The 20,459-nt window shown below is 38.4% G+C and overlaps 1 protein-coding gene across 1 annotated transcript in view; it reads left to right on the top strand.

Moving 5' to 3' along the window:
* Positions 1–20,459, top strand: part of GALNT5 (polypeptide N-acetylgalactosaminyltransferase 5) — a 42,368-nt gene that overhangs the window by 14,218 nt on the left and 7,691 nt on the right. Inside the window, exons 2-7 of the mRNA XM_006091257.3 lie at positions 4,155–4,321; positions 6,474–6,593; positions 12,876–13,011; positions 13,618–13,737; positions 15,517–15,634; positions 16,597–16,920. Of these exons, the coding sequence (XP_006091319.1) occupies positions 4,155–4,321; positions 6,474–6,593; positions 12,876–13,011; positions 13,618–13,737; positions 15,517–15,634; positions 16,597–16,920 (985 nt within the window). The remainder of the gene's footprint in view (positions 1–4,154; positions 4,322–6,473; positions 6,594–12,875; positions 13,012–13,617; positions 13,738–15,516; positions 15,635–16,596; positions 16,921–20,459) is intronic.

Genomic DNA, 20,459 nt, shown 5'->3' with positions numbered 1-20,459 from the left:
GGCCATGGGAAGTGTGTGATGTGCTAGTGGAATAATTCCAAGCAGTTGGAGAGATGCCAGAGGTCATACTATATTGGGTCCTGTAGGCTACGGTAAAAATTTTGGATTTTTTCTACTTTATCTCACAGAAATCATTGAAGGATTTTAAACAGGAGAGTAGTGTGGATGTGGTGAAGAGTGGAATTAGAGAGTCCAGTTAGGAGACTTCAGCAATGATGCTGAAGAAAAATGATGGAAACTCATGAAGAAAGGGTAACAGAGGAGGTTAAAGGTGGAGCTGAGATATATTTTGGCAATACAACAGGCAGAAGTTAATGAGAGATTGGTTTTACTGACAGAAAGAGAGTGAATCTAGAATTAACATCCATATTTGTAGATAAAGGTGGGTGATGATGTCATTAATTAAGAGGGAAAATGCAGAGGAACTGGTGGGTGAGGTAGAGTGAAATGAAGATTTCTATTTAAAAAAACTTCTGTGTAGGATGCCTGTGAGACATTCAGAGGTGAAGTGAAGTAGTTGTTTGGATAAATGAGTCTGGAATTCAGAGACCAATCTGGCCAGAATATAAACTTGGAAGATAATATTTAAAGCTGTGGAAATGGATGAGATCATACAGTAGCATTGTACACAGAAGACACAAAAACCTCTGAGAATCTTCTGTTTAGGGAGTAAAAAGAGGGAAAAACTTAGAAGGAAATTGAAGGGAGAAAGCCAGTGAGTGATGGGTGAAAACCAGGAGAGTATAGTGTTTCATGAGAAAGAAAAGGAGAGTGACTCAAGGAGGCAAGACTTGTCATTGAGTCAACTGCCACTGTAAGTGATTAATACAACGAGAGAGACCTCGCTCCACCAATAATCACAAAATCACTGATTCTTTCAACTATCAACTCAATGTATACCTTCCCTGAAGCCCATAAATATGATCTGTTTCTTCCTACTCAGGAAAGGGAAGGGAACAGGGATGACAAATTTGCCCTACACCCACCTAGTTACCCTATCTCTTTTCTTTCTAGGTTTCCTCCCAAAATAGTCTACAAAGTAATCTCAACCCCTTCATCAACCTTTTACTCTAAATTCATTGTACTCTAGCCCCACCCATTTCCTCCTTGGGGAACTTTAGTCCTATTATCTCTCATCTTTGATGGTCTCCACCAGAGATTCTGATCATTGGACTGTCACATTGCTTTGTGAAAAAAATTTCAAAGTTTAAAGTTTGTCTAGTATCAAAGTTATACTTCAATTGCTGGAATTATTAGTAATTATGCAATCAAATGCTATAATCTTTTACTTAATGCTTAGAAATCCATCATATTTTTTCTCCCTTTTTCTAATATTTTTCTTTTCTATAATTGAATTATAAATAATACTAGAGGCCCATTGCATGAAGAGATTTGTGAAATAGGCCTTCCTTCCCCTGGCTGCTGGCACCGGTTTTCCTCCAGCACCCAGGACCCAGGCCTTCACTCCTGCCGCAGTGAAGAAGCCAAGCCTCTTCAATCTTCAGTTGTCTTCAGTCTTCAGTCATCTTCAGTCTTCAGTCTTCACTCCGCGCCTGCATATGTAAATTAACCGCCATCTTTGTTGGGTTAATTTGCATACTCATCCTGATTGGCTGGTGGGCATAGTGGAGTGACACCAATTTGCATGTTTCTCTTTTATTAGTGTAGATTAGTGTTCTAACTTTTTTAAAATATATATTTATTGATTACAGAGAGGAAGGGAGAGGAAGGAAGAGAGAGAAACATCAATGATGAAAGAGAATCATTGATGGGCTGCCTCCTACATGCCCCACACTGGGCATCGAGCCTGCAACCCCAGCATATGCTCTGACTGGGAATTGAATGTGACCTCCTGATTCAAAGGTCGACTCTCAACCACTGAGCCATGCCAGCTGGGCTAGAACTCTAAATTTTAATAGTAGGATTTATAATTTGATGTCACCAATTTAACACTTTCATGATCTTCAATGTGCAACTTCAAAGATTCAAATGTAGTTTATTATTTTTTTGTAGTTTAAAAAATAATGAAGATATTCCCTTACTTTAATGGTTCTATTAATTCAAAGTAAACCAGCCTTTTGTTGACAGGTAAAGAGGGCACTCACCCATCTAAGGAAATAACAGATGTGTCATCTCTCTCTTCAAAAAAAGTATACAGTTGACCCTTGAACAAGATAGGTTTGAATTGTATGGGCCCACTTACACATTAGTTTTTGTTTGTTTCCTTGTTTTTCTTTTTTGGTAAATACAATCAGCCCTTATATCCTTGGGTTTCACATCTTCAGATTCAGCCAACCCAGGATGGAAAACAGTACTTTTGCATTCCCAACTGCCAATTCCCCTCCACAGATTCCTCACCACAGAGAGAAATACTGTTTTTGGACCATGGTTGGTTGAATCCATGGATGTGAAGGGAAGATTATAGAGTCAAAGTTATATGTGGATTTTCCACTGCACTGGGACTGGTGCCCCCAAACCCTGTGTTGTTCAAGGGTCAACTGTACATGTTTTCTAGGTGAATAATGTTGGGTAAATTATTTCTCTTCTTGAGCTTCAGTTTGCTCTATTTGAAGAAGAGTATAATAATATGTACCTCAAGTAGTTGTTATAAAAATTGAATTTAACTATGGACAGACTGTACAGTGCTGTGCAAATGTGAGGTGTACCTATTTCTTATTTATGACCTAAACAAAGTGTAACTACCCCACAAAATGCCCATCTACTGCCAGCTACTTTTGTTCTAGTATTGTTAAGACTTCCTGAATGTTTATTTCTGGAGCCATACCTGGACCAAAACTTGAGTCCCAACTCTGCCCTTTACTAACAGTATATTCATGGACTAGTCTCCCCATGATTTTAATTATTCACCTATAAAAAGAGAAAGATATGCTGTTGGTTTAAAGTTTAAATTGAAATAATATAGACTGCCTATAGTACTTAGTTATGATCATCATAATTTAAATATTGCATTGCTAACGGTTGTTGTGTTAAAGGATAGCAAATACTCTTTGTGAGGTTCCACTGGGCACAATCCCAGAATAGTAACCCAGGCAGGAGAGGGAAAATGCCAGCAGTGAGGCGGTGTGCAGTGCAAGGCATGGAAGAAAACCAAAACCAATTACGACCCACCTGAATACCAACTCCCACTGTAGCCTTCCTCTCATTTTTATGCCAGCAAAATGATTTCAACTGTGGCTAATCTTTAGTAGAGAGAGTCTCAGCAAGAAACCCCCAAATGGATAGAGAAGCTGAAGAGTTTAATGATTATATATAAGATATATATATATATATATATATATATATATATATATATATATATGGTGTCCCAAAAAATGTATATATATACATATATATATACACTTTGAATAATTATAAAGCAGTGTTTATTAAAATACATTTCATTTTCAAAATTGAGTTATCAGCTGTTAAAGTGTGTATATACTTTTGGGGACACTATATATATATATATATATATATATATATATATATATAAATTTGGTATTAATTCAATTACTCATAGAGTGGAAAACATATAATTTATTTGGCACTTGAAACCCAGTTGGAAGGACAATCATAAACTGAATGTTCTCTCATGGTAAATAATCTAATTAGGATAACAAACTACTCCCATTTGGTGAATTTCTTTGCCAAGAACTGTGCTAGGCATTTTATGAACATTGTCACTAGGCTGTAAAACTCAGTTCAATAAGAACCATTACTTCATCTCACAGATGAGGAAACTGAGGCACAGAGAGATTAAGTAAGGTATTAATGAATAAAGATCTTAGAAATATTGGTGGTTGGATTCAAAATAGTGTCTAACCATCTGCAGAGCCCACGTCCTTTCCACTACAGCCTGATGCCTCCACAGGAAGTTCTCATGTCTCACATTGTTAGTCCTTTTACACCAACTCCTATTAGTGGCTATTCTTCCTTTGCTCTTTTATTTTGTTTATACCCCTCCCCAAGAAAAAGCACACAACAGAATCCTCTTTGATATATATAGATAGATGAATAGATAGATAGATAGATAGATAGATAGATAGATAAGATAGATAACAAATATACACACACAATCGTACTTTATAACTCTTAAATCCATCCTGTGGATCCTGTTAGCACATCGCTTATGCTCAGCTTGTATTCTGGCGCAGGTGTGCAAAGCAGCTCGTTCACAACAACCTCCCAACCACCAGTGTCATCATGTGCTTTGTGGATGAGGTATGGTCCACTCTCCTGAGGTCTGTTCATAGTGTCCTCAATCGCTCTCCTCCGCATCTCATCAAGGAGATTCTGCTGGTGGATGACTTTAGCACCAAAGGTAAGAAAACCAATCCTGAAAAATCAAAGTTTGATATAAAACAAATGCAGTTTGGATGAATGGCAAAATTACAGGGTAATCTGATAAAGCATATACATTTTACAAATGCCAAATCATTGTTCCTAACAACCATCCGGGGCCCTGTCCAGTTAGCCTTCCCAAACTTCCTTTCAGCTGTGACTTCTCTGCCATGCAGGAGTGATTTTCTAACTCTAGCCCTTTGGAGATGGGCACTATGAAATCTAGAAACTAGAAAATGTTCTCTCAACTGCACAAACATATTTTTATGGGATCTAATACGCAAATACCCCACAATTAATGGGGTGCCTTTCCTATAAATAGAGTTTGAGTTAGACTGTATGGAAAACAAGGAAATGGAATGCCTATGGCTTCTTCCTCAAGAGCAAAACATATTATATTTTCAGCTAAGTGTTAAGAAGATGAATTGCCAATGGGACCAGAGAGATGAGGTTCTAACAGAGTTCAGAGACAGAATCCTCCATTGTAGGGCTTTACATTTGTTTTGTTAATTACAGAGAAGACTCTCTCTCTCTCTTTGGATTGTCAAGTGATTTGTGTGTGTAAGTGGTCCCAAGACTACCAGAGGTCCCATGACTGCCACGTTATAAATTCCCCAAATGCAGCCAACTTCCAAAAAGTTTAGAAAATAGCAAAAAGATGACAAACCTTAATAGAGCAGGTTAGCCTTGTTCATGACCACAATGACAGCCAATGATCTCAGCCTCAGAGTTTCCCACCGGAATCACAGGGAGCTCCTGAAGCAATGAGATGCCTAAGGAAAACTAGTTGAAAACTTTAAGAAAGCAGACACAGAAACAGTATGTAGTTACTAAACAGGTAACAGTCTCTTTAGGAATGGCATATCCAAGTTTTGTGGGATCTGAAGCTTCTATGGAGTCTTTTTAAGAAAAACAACACAAAGTGAGTAGGAAAGAGCAGCAGAAGTATTCCTAAAGCCAGTCCTCCCTGGGAATGTTAATTGCACATAGAAGTGACCACAAGGCACATCAAAATACCTCATAACACCCCCCCACCACCACCCACACACACACACACACACACACACACACACACACACACCTTCCTTTAGCTGGACATCGAACAAGACCGGGTAGGTGTGGTGGAGGGGGATGTCACAGCAGGAAGTGACAGTGTTCTCAAGCAATTACAGTCGCAATATCTTTCTTTTGCAAATTTTTCAGTTTGCATACAATACTTAGCCTCTTCCCTGGGCCTTAGAAGGGGATTTTGTTAAGGGGGGTGGGGGGTGGTGGTGGTGGTACAGCTTTAATTTATGTCTAGGTAAATTTGCCCCTGGACTCAGAAAAGGTGATCCCTCCTGTGTGTAATTTGGCAACACAGAGAAGAAGGATTTGAGATTTAAAAAAACAGTTGGAAAAAGAAAAGAAACGAAACAAAAAGAAAAGAAAAGAAAAGAAAAGAAAAGAAGAAAAGAAAAGAAAAGAAAAGAAAAGAAAAGAAAAGAAAAGAAAAGAAAAGAAAAGAGTATTGAACCCAGATAAAAATTCATCCAAAAAAAATGACATCAGAAAATAAAATAATACCCAAAGGAATAAAATTTCATTTGCAACAGCATGGATGGACCTACAGGGTATTATGCTAAGTGGAATAAGTCAGACAGAGAAAGATAAACACCATATGATTTCACTTATATGTGAAATCTAAAAAATAAACATAAAATAAATGAGTAAACAATATAGAAATAAACTCATAGATACAGCGAGCAAATTGATGATTACCAGGTGGGAGGGGGATTGTGGGGATTGGTGAAAAATATGAAGGGATTAAGAAGTACAAATTACCACTTATAAAATTAATCATAGGGATGTAAAGTACAATACAGGGAATATAGTCAATAATATTATAATAACTATGTATGGTGTCAGGTGGGTACTAGACTTATTGGGGTGATCATTTCAAAGCTATATAAATGTCTAATCATTATGTTTCACACCTGAAACTAATATAATATTGTATGTCCACTGTAATTGAAAAAAAATTAATTTATAAGTATCATAGTTTTTGGAGTTTAACATTGAGGAGGCACTACTTCTGCTATTATCCAGATCTAGTTAAGTGATGTCTTTTCTATTCTCACACTCTGATATAGATTACCTAAAAGATAATTTGGATAAATACATGTCTCAGTTTCCAAAAGTTCGGATTCTTCACCTCAAAGAGAGACACGGCTTAATAAGAGCCAGACTGGCAGGGGCACAGATTGCAACAGGTAAGAAGCTACGGATTTTCTGTTTTGTTCACATTTTTGCTTAATTTTAATTTTTTTAATATACATCAAATGTGAAATAATAGTACAGTGCATCCATATATCTGCCATTTTTGAAATATGTGCTTCATCACACATATACACAGATACATCTATACATACACATCTTTTTTTAAGAACTTTTGAAAAGAAATTTACAGACATCATGACACCCTATCTAATACCTCAGCAAGCATCTCTGAAGAACAGAGACGTTCCCATACATAGGCACAACTTTTAGACCTAAGTATCACCTAATATATCACCTTTTCAAATTTTCTCATTGCTCCCAAAATATTTTATATGGCTGCTTTTTTCTTTTCAAATTTGAGAACTAATTAAGTTTCATGTACTGCATTTGGTTGCTTGCTCTCCTTTGTCCCTTAGTGTAGAATAGACAACGTCACAACCATTGACTTGTGGTGTGTGTTCTTTTGGAGAGTATAGGCCATTTGTATTGCATAATTGACCACAGTCTGAAATTTTCTCTTTCTTCCTGTTACCTACAGGATAAATGTTTTTGGCATGAATACTATAGAGAACTCAACTGCATAAGTGAAGGAATTGTGTACTTATTGCTTCAAATCAAGAGGTACATGGTGTCAGGTTGCCCCGCTGTTGGTGATACTCATTTTTGAGCCCTTGGTTAAGATATTAGCAGCTAGTTGTTAATGAAAAGTTAGTTGTGGGGTGATTCTTTGATCCAATCAGATATCCTGTTTTCCTCACAGACTTTATCTAATGGTTTAGCATTCAATGATGATCATTGCTTGATTCAGTTATTACACTGAGGGCTGCAAATTTATTTTTCTAATTCTATCATTTCTTCTTTTATTAGCTGATATTGACTTGTAAAATAGTAATGTCTCCCTCATCCCCTCTCTCCTTTTTTCCTCCCCTCTCATGCCCCTATCACTATGGATTTATAGTTTTAAAAAATTAAATGTGTATGTTATCAGTATTATTTGGGGAGGGGGGATGTGCTCAGTTGTCCCAAATTTGAACACCAGGAGCCCCTTCAAGCCTGACCCCATCAATATTTCAGATCTTCAGAATTTTAAAATTGTCTCTCCTCTGACATATGTTTTCTCTTTTGATAGCCCTTTCTGTCTTCCTAAAGAGAAATATGACTTCTTTCATCACCCTTTTTTAGTGTGTGGGTGTTGGTGATAAATAGGAGAAGTGAACCTTTTCTGTCCATGGGTATTCTAAAATGAACATTAAGCATTTTGGTTCATTTTCACATCTTCTATGGAAGGACCTCATAAAAATATCTGACATTTTGTACCAGGTATCATTCTAAAAACTTTCTATAGTAACTAAATTAATCCGAGGTAGGTACAATCATTTTCATTTTACACATTAGGATACATAGACACAGTGGCATTATGATATGTCCATGTTCACCTAGCTAATAAGTGGTAGAGTCAGGATTGGAACACAGAAACCTTCGCTCCAGAATCGTCACTCTTATCTACTCCACTTTGCTGTCTGTAAATAGGTGGCCACCATTCTGCCCCTGTAAATCATGGCATTGCAAATCTCCACCTGATTGCATTCAAGTCTATCCGGATGGTGAATTATGTGCTCACCTGAGTTTCAATTCCTGTAACTATAGCTCAAATTTGGAACTCTTCTTATCCCACTGGTTTGCTAAAAAAATGTCTTCTCTCTTGGTAATATGAATTTTCAATTGACAACAAAAACATCACACCAAAATTGGCATTGCAGTGACAACTAAGATTCTCAATAATGAAGTGCATTTGGAAAAATTAAATGAACTTCCATGTTTGATTTTCTATGGAAAATAATTGTCCACAAATGATATCAGAATAAACTGGTCAAGAAATAGTCCAAGTAGGTAACCTTTGAGCTGAGATCTAGTTGAAGAACATTTCCAGGAAAATGGAACAAAAAGTATAAATATACTGATGCAGAAACAAACTCTGTATATTCAGGTTAAGGAAAGAAGTTTATTATGACTGATGAATGCTAACGATGGAAAGAGAGGTAGGAGATTCATTTAGGAAGAAAGGCAACGGTAGGCATTTAAAAGTTTATGCATCATTTAAGGAGTGTAGGTAATATTCTTGGCATAATGTAATGCCAATAAAGACATTAATGAGGAGAGTAAAACTGTCTGATTTATATTTTAAAAGCTTAGTGTGGTCACTTTGTAGAGAATTAATATTAGGGAGTTAAGAGGAAAAAGTAGGGAGACCAATTAGGTGGCTATTGTAGTTGTCTAGGCACCAGGAAGGTACCAAGACAGATGGAGGAAGTGGTCAGACTTAGAATATATTGTGGACATGGAGCTTATAAGACTTGACATCAGATAAGACGTGAAGAAAGTATTAATGAGAGGAGTCAAAAAAGAAACCTAGGATTGGAAAGAATTTGAACAACTCAATGGGCAGTAGGATCATAGCCAGAGGAATAGATCTGCGATTGCAAATGAGTTCTGATTTTGTTCATGCAATTTCGAGATGAAAATTAGACATCCATGTAGATGCCTAAGAAAGCTGATGAATACAGAACCACAAATGTTCTGCTTGTAAAAAAAAAATTTCCTCCACTTCAAAGGAAAGAGTACAAAGCATGCTGGTAAGGATCTTCAGAACAGTCTAAATTGTTAGACAACATGGGAAGCTGTCTTCAAATGGAGTGTTATGAACTTGATCAAAGCAGTTGCCTAATTGGCCCATTCAGGCACTTGTAATTACAACTGTAAACTAATTTCTTTGAATTTAGTAAATCCAAATATAAAAATATAAATCTCTCAATCATTCATTAGCACCCTTGAGTACATTAGCTCAGTTTTATTTTAATAACCTTTAAGCTATTATATTATAAGATAAATTTTTACATCACAACTCAGTATCGTCTCTGAAATTCTGAGTCTTCTACAAAAGAATAAGGGCAAAGCAGTGACTCTGATCTCTAGCCATGTCCACTACACATTCAGACTCCAGGGCTCGATCAGTTCTTCATCTAAATCTGATTCAGGCAAAAAGATAATCTCCAATCAGTTGTTCACTAGGAATGAGGAGTTAGAGAGGCCAGTAGGATTTCAAAATGTGAAGGGAAGGCCATGGCCAATGAATCTCTAGGGAAAGGCTCCCATATGAAAGCAACAGAAGTAAGAAGAGATGTGGTAGTTGAGGTACAAGGGCATAAACCAACCAGCTGGCCTAGTGACATCTTGCCCTGCCAAGAGGAGCCTATAATCAGGCAGATTCAGTAGAGAGTCGGAGTAGAGATCAGACTTTCATTTCCTTCATGGCCTTTAACAAAATACTTGACATTGCTCTTTGCATTCCAAAGAATGAGTTGGCTAACTTTAAGAAGTGGCATCTAACTCCTGGCCAACTCTGAGGTCTCCTAAAGAGCAACAGTCCTGTAAATTTCTACAACTAGTTTCTGCTGAAGTTAAAACAGGTGGTTTTCTTAGCATCACTTATAAATCATTATGCAAAATTAAGTGGTGAGCCAGGTCCACATTCCTCAAGGAACCCTAAACACAACACTCCAGCACTACTGTGTGCTGGCAGCCATCTCCCAAGCTGGTTGGCTAAATATAAGTGGGAGTCGTGCTCCAAAAGGAGCCAAAAATGTTTGGCACATTGAGTGGCTCTGGGGTGGCCAAAAAAAGAAATAATAAGTTGCAATGAAACCCATATACAAACACTCCAGCATTACTGGAACTTACTCTTAGAAAACAAACAAATAAACAAAAAACCTTGCCAGGTGGCTATCCAGATTGAGTTAATTATTCTGAGCTGTAACTTAAACACTCGTTGTTTATGGGAAAAAATATAAACAATACTCACCACTTATTAAGCATTTAGGTATTAAGTAGATATTAGAAATAGCCTCATAAGGGAAAGCTCAAAGAGCTTAAAGTTAACTCTCCAATGTGGCGAAGAGCAGCCGTCCTGGAATGAAGACAGTTCTGTGTAACTTCAATCCTATGTCCGTTTCACCATGCCTCTCAAGAACAGTGTGTAAAATGTCCGTAAACAATATCCAGAACAATTAGAAATCCCACCCAAAGTTAGAGACACAGCTCCCTGTTCTGATTCCCGTGATCCTGTTTAAAAATAAAATGTCTGAGTGTGGAGCAATGACATTCTTGCATGGGAGGTCTCGTCCCTCCCAAAATACAGTATAGAATGTCATCCAATGTTTTACCAGTGGTTCTCAACCTTCTGGCCCTTTAAATACAGTTCCTCATGTTGTGACCCAACCATAAAATTATTTTCGTTGCTACTTCATAACTGTAATGTTGCTACTGTTATGAATCATCATGTAAATATCTGATATGCAGGATGGTCATCGCTTATCGGCCTTTTAGCTAAGATCAAGTGATGTGCAGGATGGTCTTAGGCGACTCCTGTGAAAGGGTCGTTCGACCGCCAAAGGAGTCGGGACCCACAGGTTGAGAACCACTGTATTTAGACAGATGCGATTTCCCTCCGGTCCTGGCAACAAGTGAATGAGAAACTTTGTGGGGATCTGGGACAGGCGGGAATTGAAGGCAAGTGTGGGGACCCATTCTGCTGCCACTGGGGCCTGAGGAAGATGATCCAACCCCTTTGACCCTTTAAGCCTGTTGTGGGGATAGGGCTAGGGTCTAGCAGAAACTGCTATTTGAACTCTGGGTCTGAATGGACAGAAGTGGAGTGGGAGCAGCTAGGGTTCTTTGTTCCTCAGTTTTCTTATCTCTTAAATGGGAATAAATTTAGACCTATACTTCAGGTTTATTGTAAGGATTAAATACAACCATGTATAATGCTTACGACAGTGTCTGGCATAGAGCAAGCACTTAATAGATGATAAATGATGTTATTAAAGGTTTGTCAAGAGCAGGGGAGAGCAGCCAGGTGTCAGAGTGATCAATTAACGCAATGAGCCCAAATGAAAGTACAGTCACGGCTTTCATCACTTGCTGCCATAGTGTAAGTAAAGAAGCTAAAGAAGAAGAAAGTCCTGGTCAAGGCACATGCCCAGTAGGGGGCATGCAGGAGGCAGCCTATCAATGATTCTCTCTCATCATTGATGTTTCTATCTCTCCCTCTTCCGTCCTCTCTGAAATCACTAAAAATATATTTTTTATAAAAGAAAAGTACTGAGTCAGAGTGTACAAAAACGTTTTCAAGATCCACCCACCTCCCATAGATGAGGCAGAGATATCAGCCTGAGAAAGAGGCCTCCAAATGGAAAAACCTGGGCTAGGAACACAGATATCCATAAAAGCGTGTCCAGCTGAGAGGGAGGGAAGGCCTGAGTCCTCAACTGCACCTCCCTCCAGTGCACCAGCTGTGCACCAAATTTTCCAGGGGAGGGTGGCTTCCTTCATGAAGCCTTCGGGGTAAAGCCTTTGTAATTGCCTATGGTAGAGCCTAAAAGATTCCACGTAGGATTTTGGCCAAGCCAGATTCCTCTGAGTATTATTAATATCACACACACACACACACACACACACACACTGTTTGGAACAATGTAGATACTGCTGAGATTTCATTGAGAAGAGAAAGACTGTTACTTCACACAACTAATTTTTTAAAAAGAATTCTTAATAAATAATTCTGGTCTCCAAGTTTTTTTTCCCCCTCTTATTTTTTATCACAATTTTAAAATTGTGATAAAATATGAATAACATAAAATTTTAGCATCTTAACTATTTTAAGTATATAGCTCTGTATTGTGAAGTATATTTACATTGTTTGCAACCAATCTCAGAACTCTTTTCATCTTGCAAAACTCAAACTCTAGACCCATTAAACAACCATTTTAACATTGCCTCCTACTCTTCCTGCTTCCTCTACCTTAACTGCTTTTCACCCCTATTATGCAGAGCAGTTTTTCCTCTTCATCATTCCTAAGGCCAAATGTGGAATCTCAAACTTCTCCTGCTCTTCTGCAGAACAAAATCCCAATTCTCCACCCCCAGAGTTATTGGGACACATCTCTTTAGAAGGACATAAGCAACTACTTCTAATGCTAAATATTCCCTTCAGAGTCTTGGCTACCCATTCTATGTGGAGTATCAATTTTTTTTCGCAAACATAAATGGTACTTGCCCCATGCAACTACTACAAACAAAATTTCTTTTATTTTCATTGTAAAACAAAATTACAGGGACAAGGAATTCAGTGAGGAAAAAAAAAGACTTCTGCCTTTACAACCACACTTCTAGAACAATATCTAAGATCTTATATCACATTTTTTTTTCTGGCTCTTTAGGTGATGTGTTGACATTCTTAGATTCTCACGTGGAATGTAACATTGGTTGGTTGGAACCTCTTCTGGAAAGAGTTTATTTAAGTAGAAAAAAAGTAGCCTGTCCAGTAATTGAAGTCATCAATGATAAGGATATGAGGTAATATTGTCATCTTCCACAAGATGCTTCTAAGTGAGTCTTTAACCAGCAGCAACAGAAAGTACTGATTACACTCGTCATGGGTGCATTTTTGCAAATCTAAGAAATACAGTTTATCCATTTAAATAAATGGAAATACTAGTACATAATACCTATCTTGGGATCAGAGCAGGCGAATCTGTTTATTTGATCATCACAAATTCTTAACCCTTGATACCATTGTCCAGTTCTTTCTTCTTTGTATTCAACTGAACCAAAAATACCTATTTTCCTTAAAATTAGTTCTTATTTTTGTGGTAAATATATATATATATATATATATATATATATATATATATATATATAATTTCTCCACCCCCCTCAAAAATGGCCAGAATATTATTTTTTATTAAATATAAGTTAAAAATAAAAATAAACAATTCAGCCAACTGGTCACTAATGCAAATTGTACTTATAAATTTTCTAGAAATGTTATTTCAAAGTTTATAATAATCTAAAGTCATCTGCATAAGCACTTGTTTTATTCATTAAACAAGACATGGCATTGGGTCAGTTAAGTATACATGTATGATCTCAGGTAGCACTTTTGGTTTTTCCCTGAACTAGTTACATGACAGTGGACAACTTTCAAAGAGGAATCTTTGTGTGGCCCATGAACTTTGGTTGGAGAACAATTCCTCCAGACGTCATTGCAAAAAACAGAATTAAAGAAACTGATATAATAAGGTAAGTGTGTGAAATTTAACTTTATAAAGTAGTCATGTGTCTTTTTAAAAATATGGTTTTTTATTTTCAGTTTGTTTTTAGAGAGAGGGAGGAGTGGAGAGGGAGAGAGAGACACACACATTGATGAGAAAGAACCATTGTCAGCTGCCTCCTGCACATCCCCTACTGGGGATCAAGTCCACAATCAGGGCATGTGCCCTGACTGGGAATTGAACCATGACCTCCTAGTTCATGGGATGATGCTCAACCAACTGAGACACACCAGCCAGGGCTCATGTGTCTTTTTATAAGGCAATAGGAAGCAATTTCACAAAACAAGTATATCCCGTCATTCAATAGGACATCAAGAATTACAATTATAACCAATAGTCTAAGAGTAAACAAAATTTTCCTGAGAAAATAGTTTCCCACTACCAAAGCTCATTTTTCAAATGGTCCACTGAACCCTTAGTCAGCCCTGAATGCAGAGGAATTCACTCATAGGATTTCTGTTCTCTGGGATTTACAACTCGAGAATCATCAAGCTATTTGAATATATTGCATATATGCTATATAAACACACATAATATTGAAATCAAGATGAGTGAAAATTAAGAGAGTAAATAATAGTAGTAGAAGTATCATTATAATAATAATAGCTACTGTTAGGATTTTCTTTTTTGAATCTAGTCTTACCCTTCATGGGAAAGCTGCCAATTTCTGTGAATGAATTAATAAATAGATGCAGAAGATGGATATGAATTAAAATTGGAGCTTTATTGCTGGAGAAGCTGGATTGAAGAACACAACTTATACCGGGAGCCAAAGTGGAGGCTTCCTAACACTTGCCCCAGAGTCCAGCCCTGCAGGACAAGTAGGCAGCCAGCCCCAGGCTGTGGAGTGGGAGCCCCGAGCTTTCCCTGTCGGAGAGAGTTCTTATGTAGACTCAAGCCAGCAAGTTCCAAGAGTAAGCCCAAGCCCAGACTATGCACTCAGCCCTTGCCTGGTTTGCTGCTTCAGGATTGATGCCCCTAGCCAGTGAAGTAGGAGTACTGTTATTTATCAAGCGCTCTGCTTTTAACCCACTCTATAACCCTAGGAGAGAGAGGGCAGCATTCCCACTATAGAGATGAGAAAATTGAGACTTAAAAGAGTGAAGTAGCCCTAGCTGGTTTGGCTCAGTGGACAGAGCATTGGCCTGCAGTCTGAAGGGTCCTGGGTTCAATTCTGGTCAAGGGCACATGCCCAGGTTACCAGCTCAATCCCCAGTAGGGACCATGCAGGAGGCAGCTGATTAGTGATTTCCTCTTCCTTTCTCTCTGAAATCAATAAAAATAGATTTTAAAAAATAGTGAAGTAATTTTCCCAGGGATACATAGATAGTAAAAGCAGAAATTGGGGTTGAAACCCAGATCTGCCTGAACTTAACACTCTTGCTCTGATCCTGCACCTGAAAAACCTTTTTGCCTTTATTAGACTCTCATGTTGAAGATCAATGGAGTAGTAGAGTTCAGCTTAAACTCAGCATAATATTAGGAAGAGGATGTATCTGAATAGTCTGGAAAGAACATTTGGGATACAGTTCATCCTAGTTCCAGGCCCCACCTCCACCAACTCTAATTAAGCTCTGTCACCAGGAACCAGGGAAGTTGCCACTTAAGTGCTGTTTGTGACTCTATTCCAAGACCTCCCTACACTTGGCAGCTATTCTGAAAAGCCTCCTAAGTCCATCACAACCTATGCTAACAACTGAGCTCCCATGAAATGCAAGTGTAAAAAAACAAACTTTTCTCGTTGTAGGTGCCCTGTCATGGCAGGTGGATTGTTCTCTATTGATAAAAACTACTTTTATGAACTTGGAACATATGACCCTGGGCTTGATGTTTGGGGTGGAGAAAATATGGAGCTGTCATTCAAGGTATTACTAGTGTTTCTCAAATTCTATTTACAATTACGAGTTTTAAATGGTCTCATTGTACTAATACAATCAGATATGTGACTGCCTCAGGGTGGATGGGTGGGGGGGAGGATTTCACAGAAATTTTAGGGCCTCTGGATTAATGTTTTCATATCCAAGATTGAATTTGGAAGAATCAATAGCACTCATAAAATTTATTAGAGTTCCCTAATATTTCACAGCACTGCTTCTGCATCAGAATATGGGGAAAATAATTGTCTGTCATCCCGTGTAAACACTGTAGGATTCATACTTAATATAAAATAACTCTCTTGGAACATTTTTCTAATATATTGGAAGTAATGAAATAATTTAGCTATGGGTTATCTTGGAGAACACACATGACAGGAAGTGACCATAGGGCTGGCTGGGGACAGGCCATAGTGCAGCAACTGGGGACATATCAGAGGACTCTGGGTATTTATAAAGTCATTGATTAATATCTGAAGCTGTGGCAGCAGCCATAGAGGACAGCATCCAAAAAGCAATGGCTCTCCTATGCAGTGGGGTGACATGTAGTAAAAGTGGTATTATTTGAGCTCCTGATCAAGGAGAATGGTTTTCATGTTGTGTTTTTTTTAAAAAAAGAAAATACATACTCCTTTCCCTGATTCAACTAAAGCAGGAACTAATTTTACATACTGAGATTCTGCGAGGATTTCTTAGGGAAATAGGAATTTACATTGCAAGGGAAGGAAGGGGAAATATATATTTTACTAATTCTAACATGGTTCACAGCAATATACAAAACTAAATAAACCTCTTGAGTTTAATTTTCTATTGAAGAAGATATTAGAAGTTGAGAGTACTACTTCAAACAGGGCGGGGGAGGGGAATAGTCAGGTGGTTTCTTGTCATCATTAATTGCTCATAATTTGTGGACAAGGATTTGATAATTGATGCTTATCATTAAACTGTTCCAGGTGTGGATGTGTGGTGGCGAAATTGAGATCATTCCCTGTTCCAGAGTGGGCCACATATTCAGAAATGACAACCCATACTCCTTCCCCAAAGACCGGATGAAGACAGTAGAGCGGAACTTGGTGCGGGTGGCGGAGGTCTGGCTTGATGAGTACAAGGAGCTGTTCTACGGCCACGGGAATCACCTCATAGACCAAGGGCTGGACGTCGGAAACCTCACCCAACAACGGGAACTTCGAAAGAAACTAAAATGCAAGAGTTTCAAATGGTACTTGGAGAATGTATTTCCTGACTTGAAAGCTCCCATTGTGAGAGCTGGTGGTGTGGTAAGTTCAAGCAGCAGTTTGAAATCTGACTCCATAAAAATAAAATGCCAACATACTTTGGAAAATGTGTGGGAAAGGATGAATTAATTATTACATTATAGATAAATACCAAGTATGAGTGCAGATGAGACAAAGCAGGGTTGAGGATGAAATAAAAGGTAAACTTGAGGAAGGCTTCCAGGCAGTTGTGTTCACTGATTAATTCAACAAATATCTATTGAGTATCAATAAACCAGGCAGTATTTTAAAACTGAATTATCAGGTGATAAATTAAGTAGACTGACCTCTTCTTTGTGGAGCTTGGAGTTGAGAAGAGAAAAAAATTTATAAAAATAAGCAAGTAAAGAGTGAATAAATATGATGGCTTTCACGTGGGGGACAGGCCAACAGTGAAGAATCCTTCTAAGTCAGAGTGGTCAACTGAGGAGATGTTGAGGGCTAGGTCTGAAAGGCCAAGGGTCAGCCAAGCACAAAGGATGCCCTTGTGTGAAAGCTCTGAGACTGATGACCATCTGAGGGTTCAAGAACTGGAGAGGAGATGAATGTTGTTGTCAGGGTGTGGAGGAGGGAAGAATGGCACGAGATGAAGTTAAAGAGGGAGGCAGGAGTCAGATCATGTAGGACCTTGTAGGCAGAGTAAAGATCCTTCCTTCCTTCTTTCCTCTCTTACCTTGTAATGGTAAGTTACTGAGTAGGGTTAAACAATGGGATGGCATGATTCAATTAGAATTTTATAGATTTCAAAGACATGTTGAAAATAACAAATTGTCAGACAATAGCAGAGAAAATTCCAAGGCACAAGGTAATGTACCAAAAGGGAAAAAACCAAGGTAGATAGGTGGGATAGAGTACAAAGCGAAGGAAAAAAATCAAGGAAGAGGAGAAACTAGACAAAAGCCGTTTCAACCTATTCTAGGAGTGAGGCTGGACTTGAAGAGGATGGCCAGCCGTGAGAACATTCACCATAGGATGGGTTATGAGATGGTTAGTCAAGCGTTGACCTGGAACTCATCCCTAGTTATGCATATTTTTTATTTCTTTTATTGTTTTATTTCTCATTTAAGTTTTACTGCCAGTGTTGTTTTATTTTCTGTGAGTTTCCTTTTTCTTCGTGCCAGAGGTTCTCAGACTTGAACATCAGTAAGCCTGCTTTTTTAAGCCAACTTTTTTCAGCTTACCTTTGAAAGGAGATTGTGCAAACCAGCCATTCTTGGCGTAGCAAATCTCCTCATGACAAGGACTTAGTAAAACTATTCTCCCTGGTGGTATAAGGATATCCTGGAAGATCGTGAAAGAGAGGAAAGTAGTCTGAAGTTTTGTTCTGTTGTTATGAAATTCAACTGACAAGTGGGTACACATGATCTGTTTGTATGTACCATAATGTATTATGAAATTGCCATCCTTATAGGTCAAAATAGAATCGTGCTGCTTCAGGTAGTTCAATCTGGTGTTTCATCTTAGGCAACTCAGTAGGAAGAATACCCTGGACTTATACGCTATTCAAATGATATGTCTGTAAAATAAATTTATATTTTTAAATTTTATCTCTTGAACAGGAAAAGAAAAGAAATCCTCACCATAGTATTTTTTCCTGTCCTAACCACACAAAATCTCAGCAAGAGCATTACTGAGCTTTAACCACCAGAGGGAACTAAAAAACTGTCTTTTGCCTCCTCTGTGCGGCTACGTTGTTTGCATTCCCATGAAATTTTTGAAGAGTTCTCTTAATGAAACAGCCTTTGGCTGATGCCTGAGTTATTATATATCAAAATGCAAAAAAATATATTTTTAAATGATTTAAACAAATTATTTCTCTCACTATGTGTTGCCTTCCTTAGACAAATTTTAATAAAGGTGTCATTTGCTTCCTTCTGAAGCAACCAGTAGGGAGCATTATTACCATTAAAAACCAAAAAAAACAAAAACAAAAAATAGGACCTTTCTTCAGGCAATGCAGAGTGAGATGAACTAAAACGTTATTTTGTTATGAAGAAAAGCGGTTTCTCCAGTAAATTTCTCTAGGGATCGCTGATAAAGAGAGAAAGGAAATAGATCTTCAGATGAAGTGTGTGGAAGTAGGTGGGGGCAGGGGGGAGAGGGCGAGGCAAGGATAGAAAAGATTGCTCTTTTTCCTTCTAATGCCTTTCAGTTCTTGGAAGAAGGAATTGTACAAAATAAATACAAAGAAATCTATTGAACCTGGGGTTCCCAAACACTGTTCTGAGCAATGTTATTAGCTGTGCTGCCAAAACTAGGGATCCATGGTCAAATACATTTGGCAAACAACACACTACATTCCCTCTTAGAGCAGCAAGCTAAACATTACCCTACTGGAAGTTCTGAAAGGTTCCGGGGTAAGACCACCTGTTCAACTGTATTGAAGCCAGAGATTCCCACACCCCTTTGATGATAAAATATTGTCTAAATAATCCACAAGCAGAGGAGTTTATATTTATCTCTGTTAAAAATCCAGAGAAGAGTTGAGGCGCCATTTCCTTTCTTTAATCTCCAGGATTATTCTACCTTCATTCGTCTCTATGAACTCTCTTCTCTGAAGTTCATGATGGTTGATTCCTTCTGTGAGTTCCGACTGCTCCCACTTACTAATGATGGGTGGTCTTCTCCCATAGTTGCCATTTTAAATTGTGAACAGAGCTTTCTTTGAGGATTTCTGACAGAGTTCCCGTCCTTCTAGAATTTGTTTTGCACTCCAGCCATCCCCAAAGTAACCAACGGGCTACTACTTTTATGTTGTTTTGGTGCCCCAAGGGTCTGTCAGGGTTTATATTCAATACAAGGGTAAATTTGCATCTCAAATCCAAATGAAGGTCACTGTCAGGTTTTAGATCTGGCAGAATCTCGCCTCCCTGTGGCGTCCCTCTGCTAAAGGGTAGATTGTTTTTCCCAAGACACCATTCCACTGAGGGCCTTACTCCAGTTTTGCATCATTGTGTGGAGGACTGCAACCCCACCTCTCTGGCTAATCCATGCCCAAGTTTTTCTCCTGTCCGTAAAATTTTGGTCCCTTTCTTATAGTATTTGCAGTTTTCCCACTTGCTATTAGTTTAGTTTAGTTGTTGTTGCTCTGCATTTTCTGGTCCCTGAAGGCACCCCTTACTTTCTTGCCAGCTAAGTTGTGTGTGGAAAAGTAAGGACCAACTCACGGAGCATCGTGTTCTGAACGCTGGCAGTTCTGTGAGCTACGCAGCCTGCATCATCGCCCCGGAGTTAGAGCTCTGTGTTAGGCACAGGGAACAGGAAAGGGCCTGGCAAATAAGACCTCACCGCCTCCCAGCTCAGCAGGCTCTCCAGAGTAGAAACTTGGTTCTACACAGCTCTTCTCGAAACCTGAGAAGTCTAAATTGCACTATTAACCCACTGCCTCGTTAGCCCTGCCCAGGATGTCAAGGGGGCAAGGGAATCAACGTTTTTCTGTGTTAAATGGTGACTTATAGAAAGCTGCCTCTATATTTGACCCTGCAAATCCATTAAAAAGCTGGGGGCCTGCCAGAAAGTGCCTTTAAGCTTGGCTCTGTATT

This window comes from Myotis lucifugus, unplaced genomic scaffold (genome assembly GCF_000147115.1).
Source record: "Myotis lucifugus unplaced genomic scaffold, Myoluc2.0 scaffold_89, whole genome shotgun sequence".
Taxonomy (NCBI): Eukaryota; Metazoa; Chordata; class Mammalia; order Chiroptera; family Vespertilionidae; genus Myotis; species Myotis lucifugus.
Note: the sequence above shows the minus strand (reverse complement) of the source record. Positions and strands in the feature narration are given on the sequence as shown.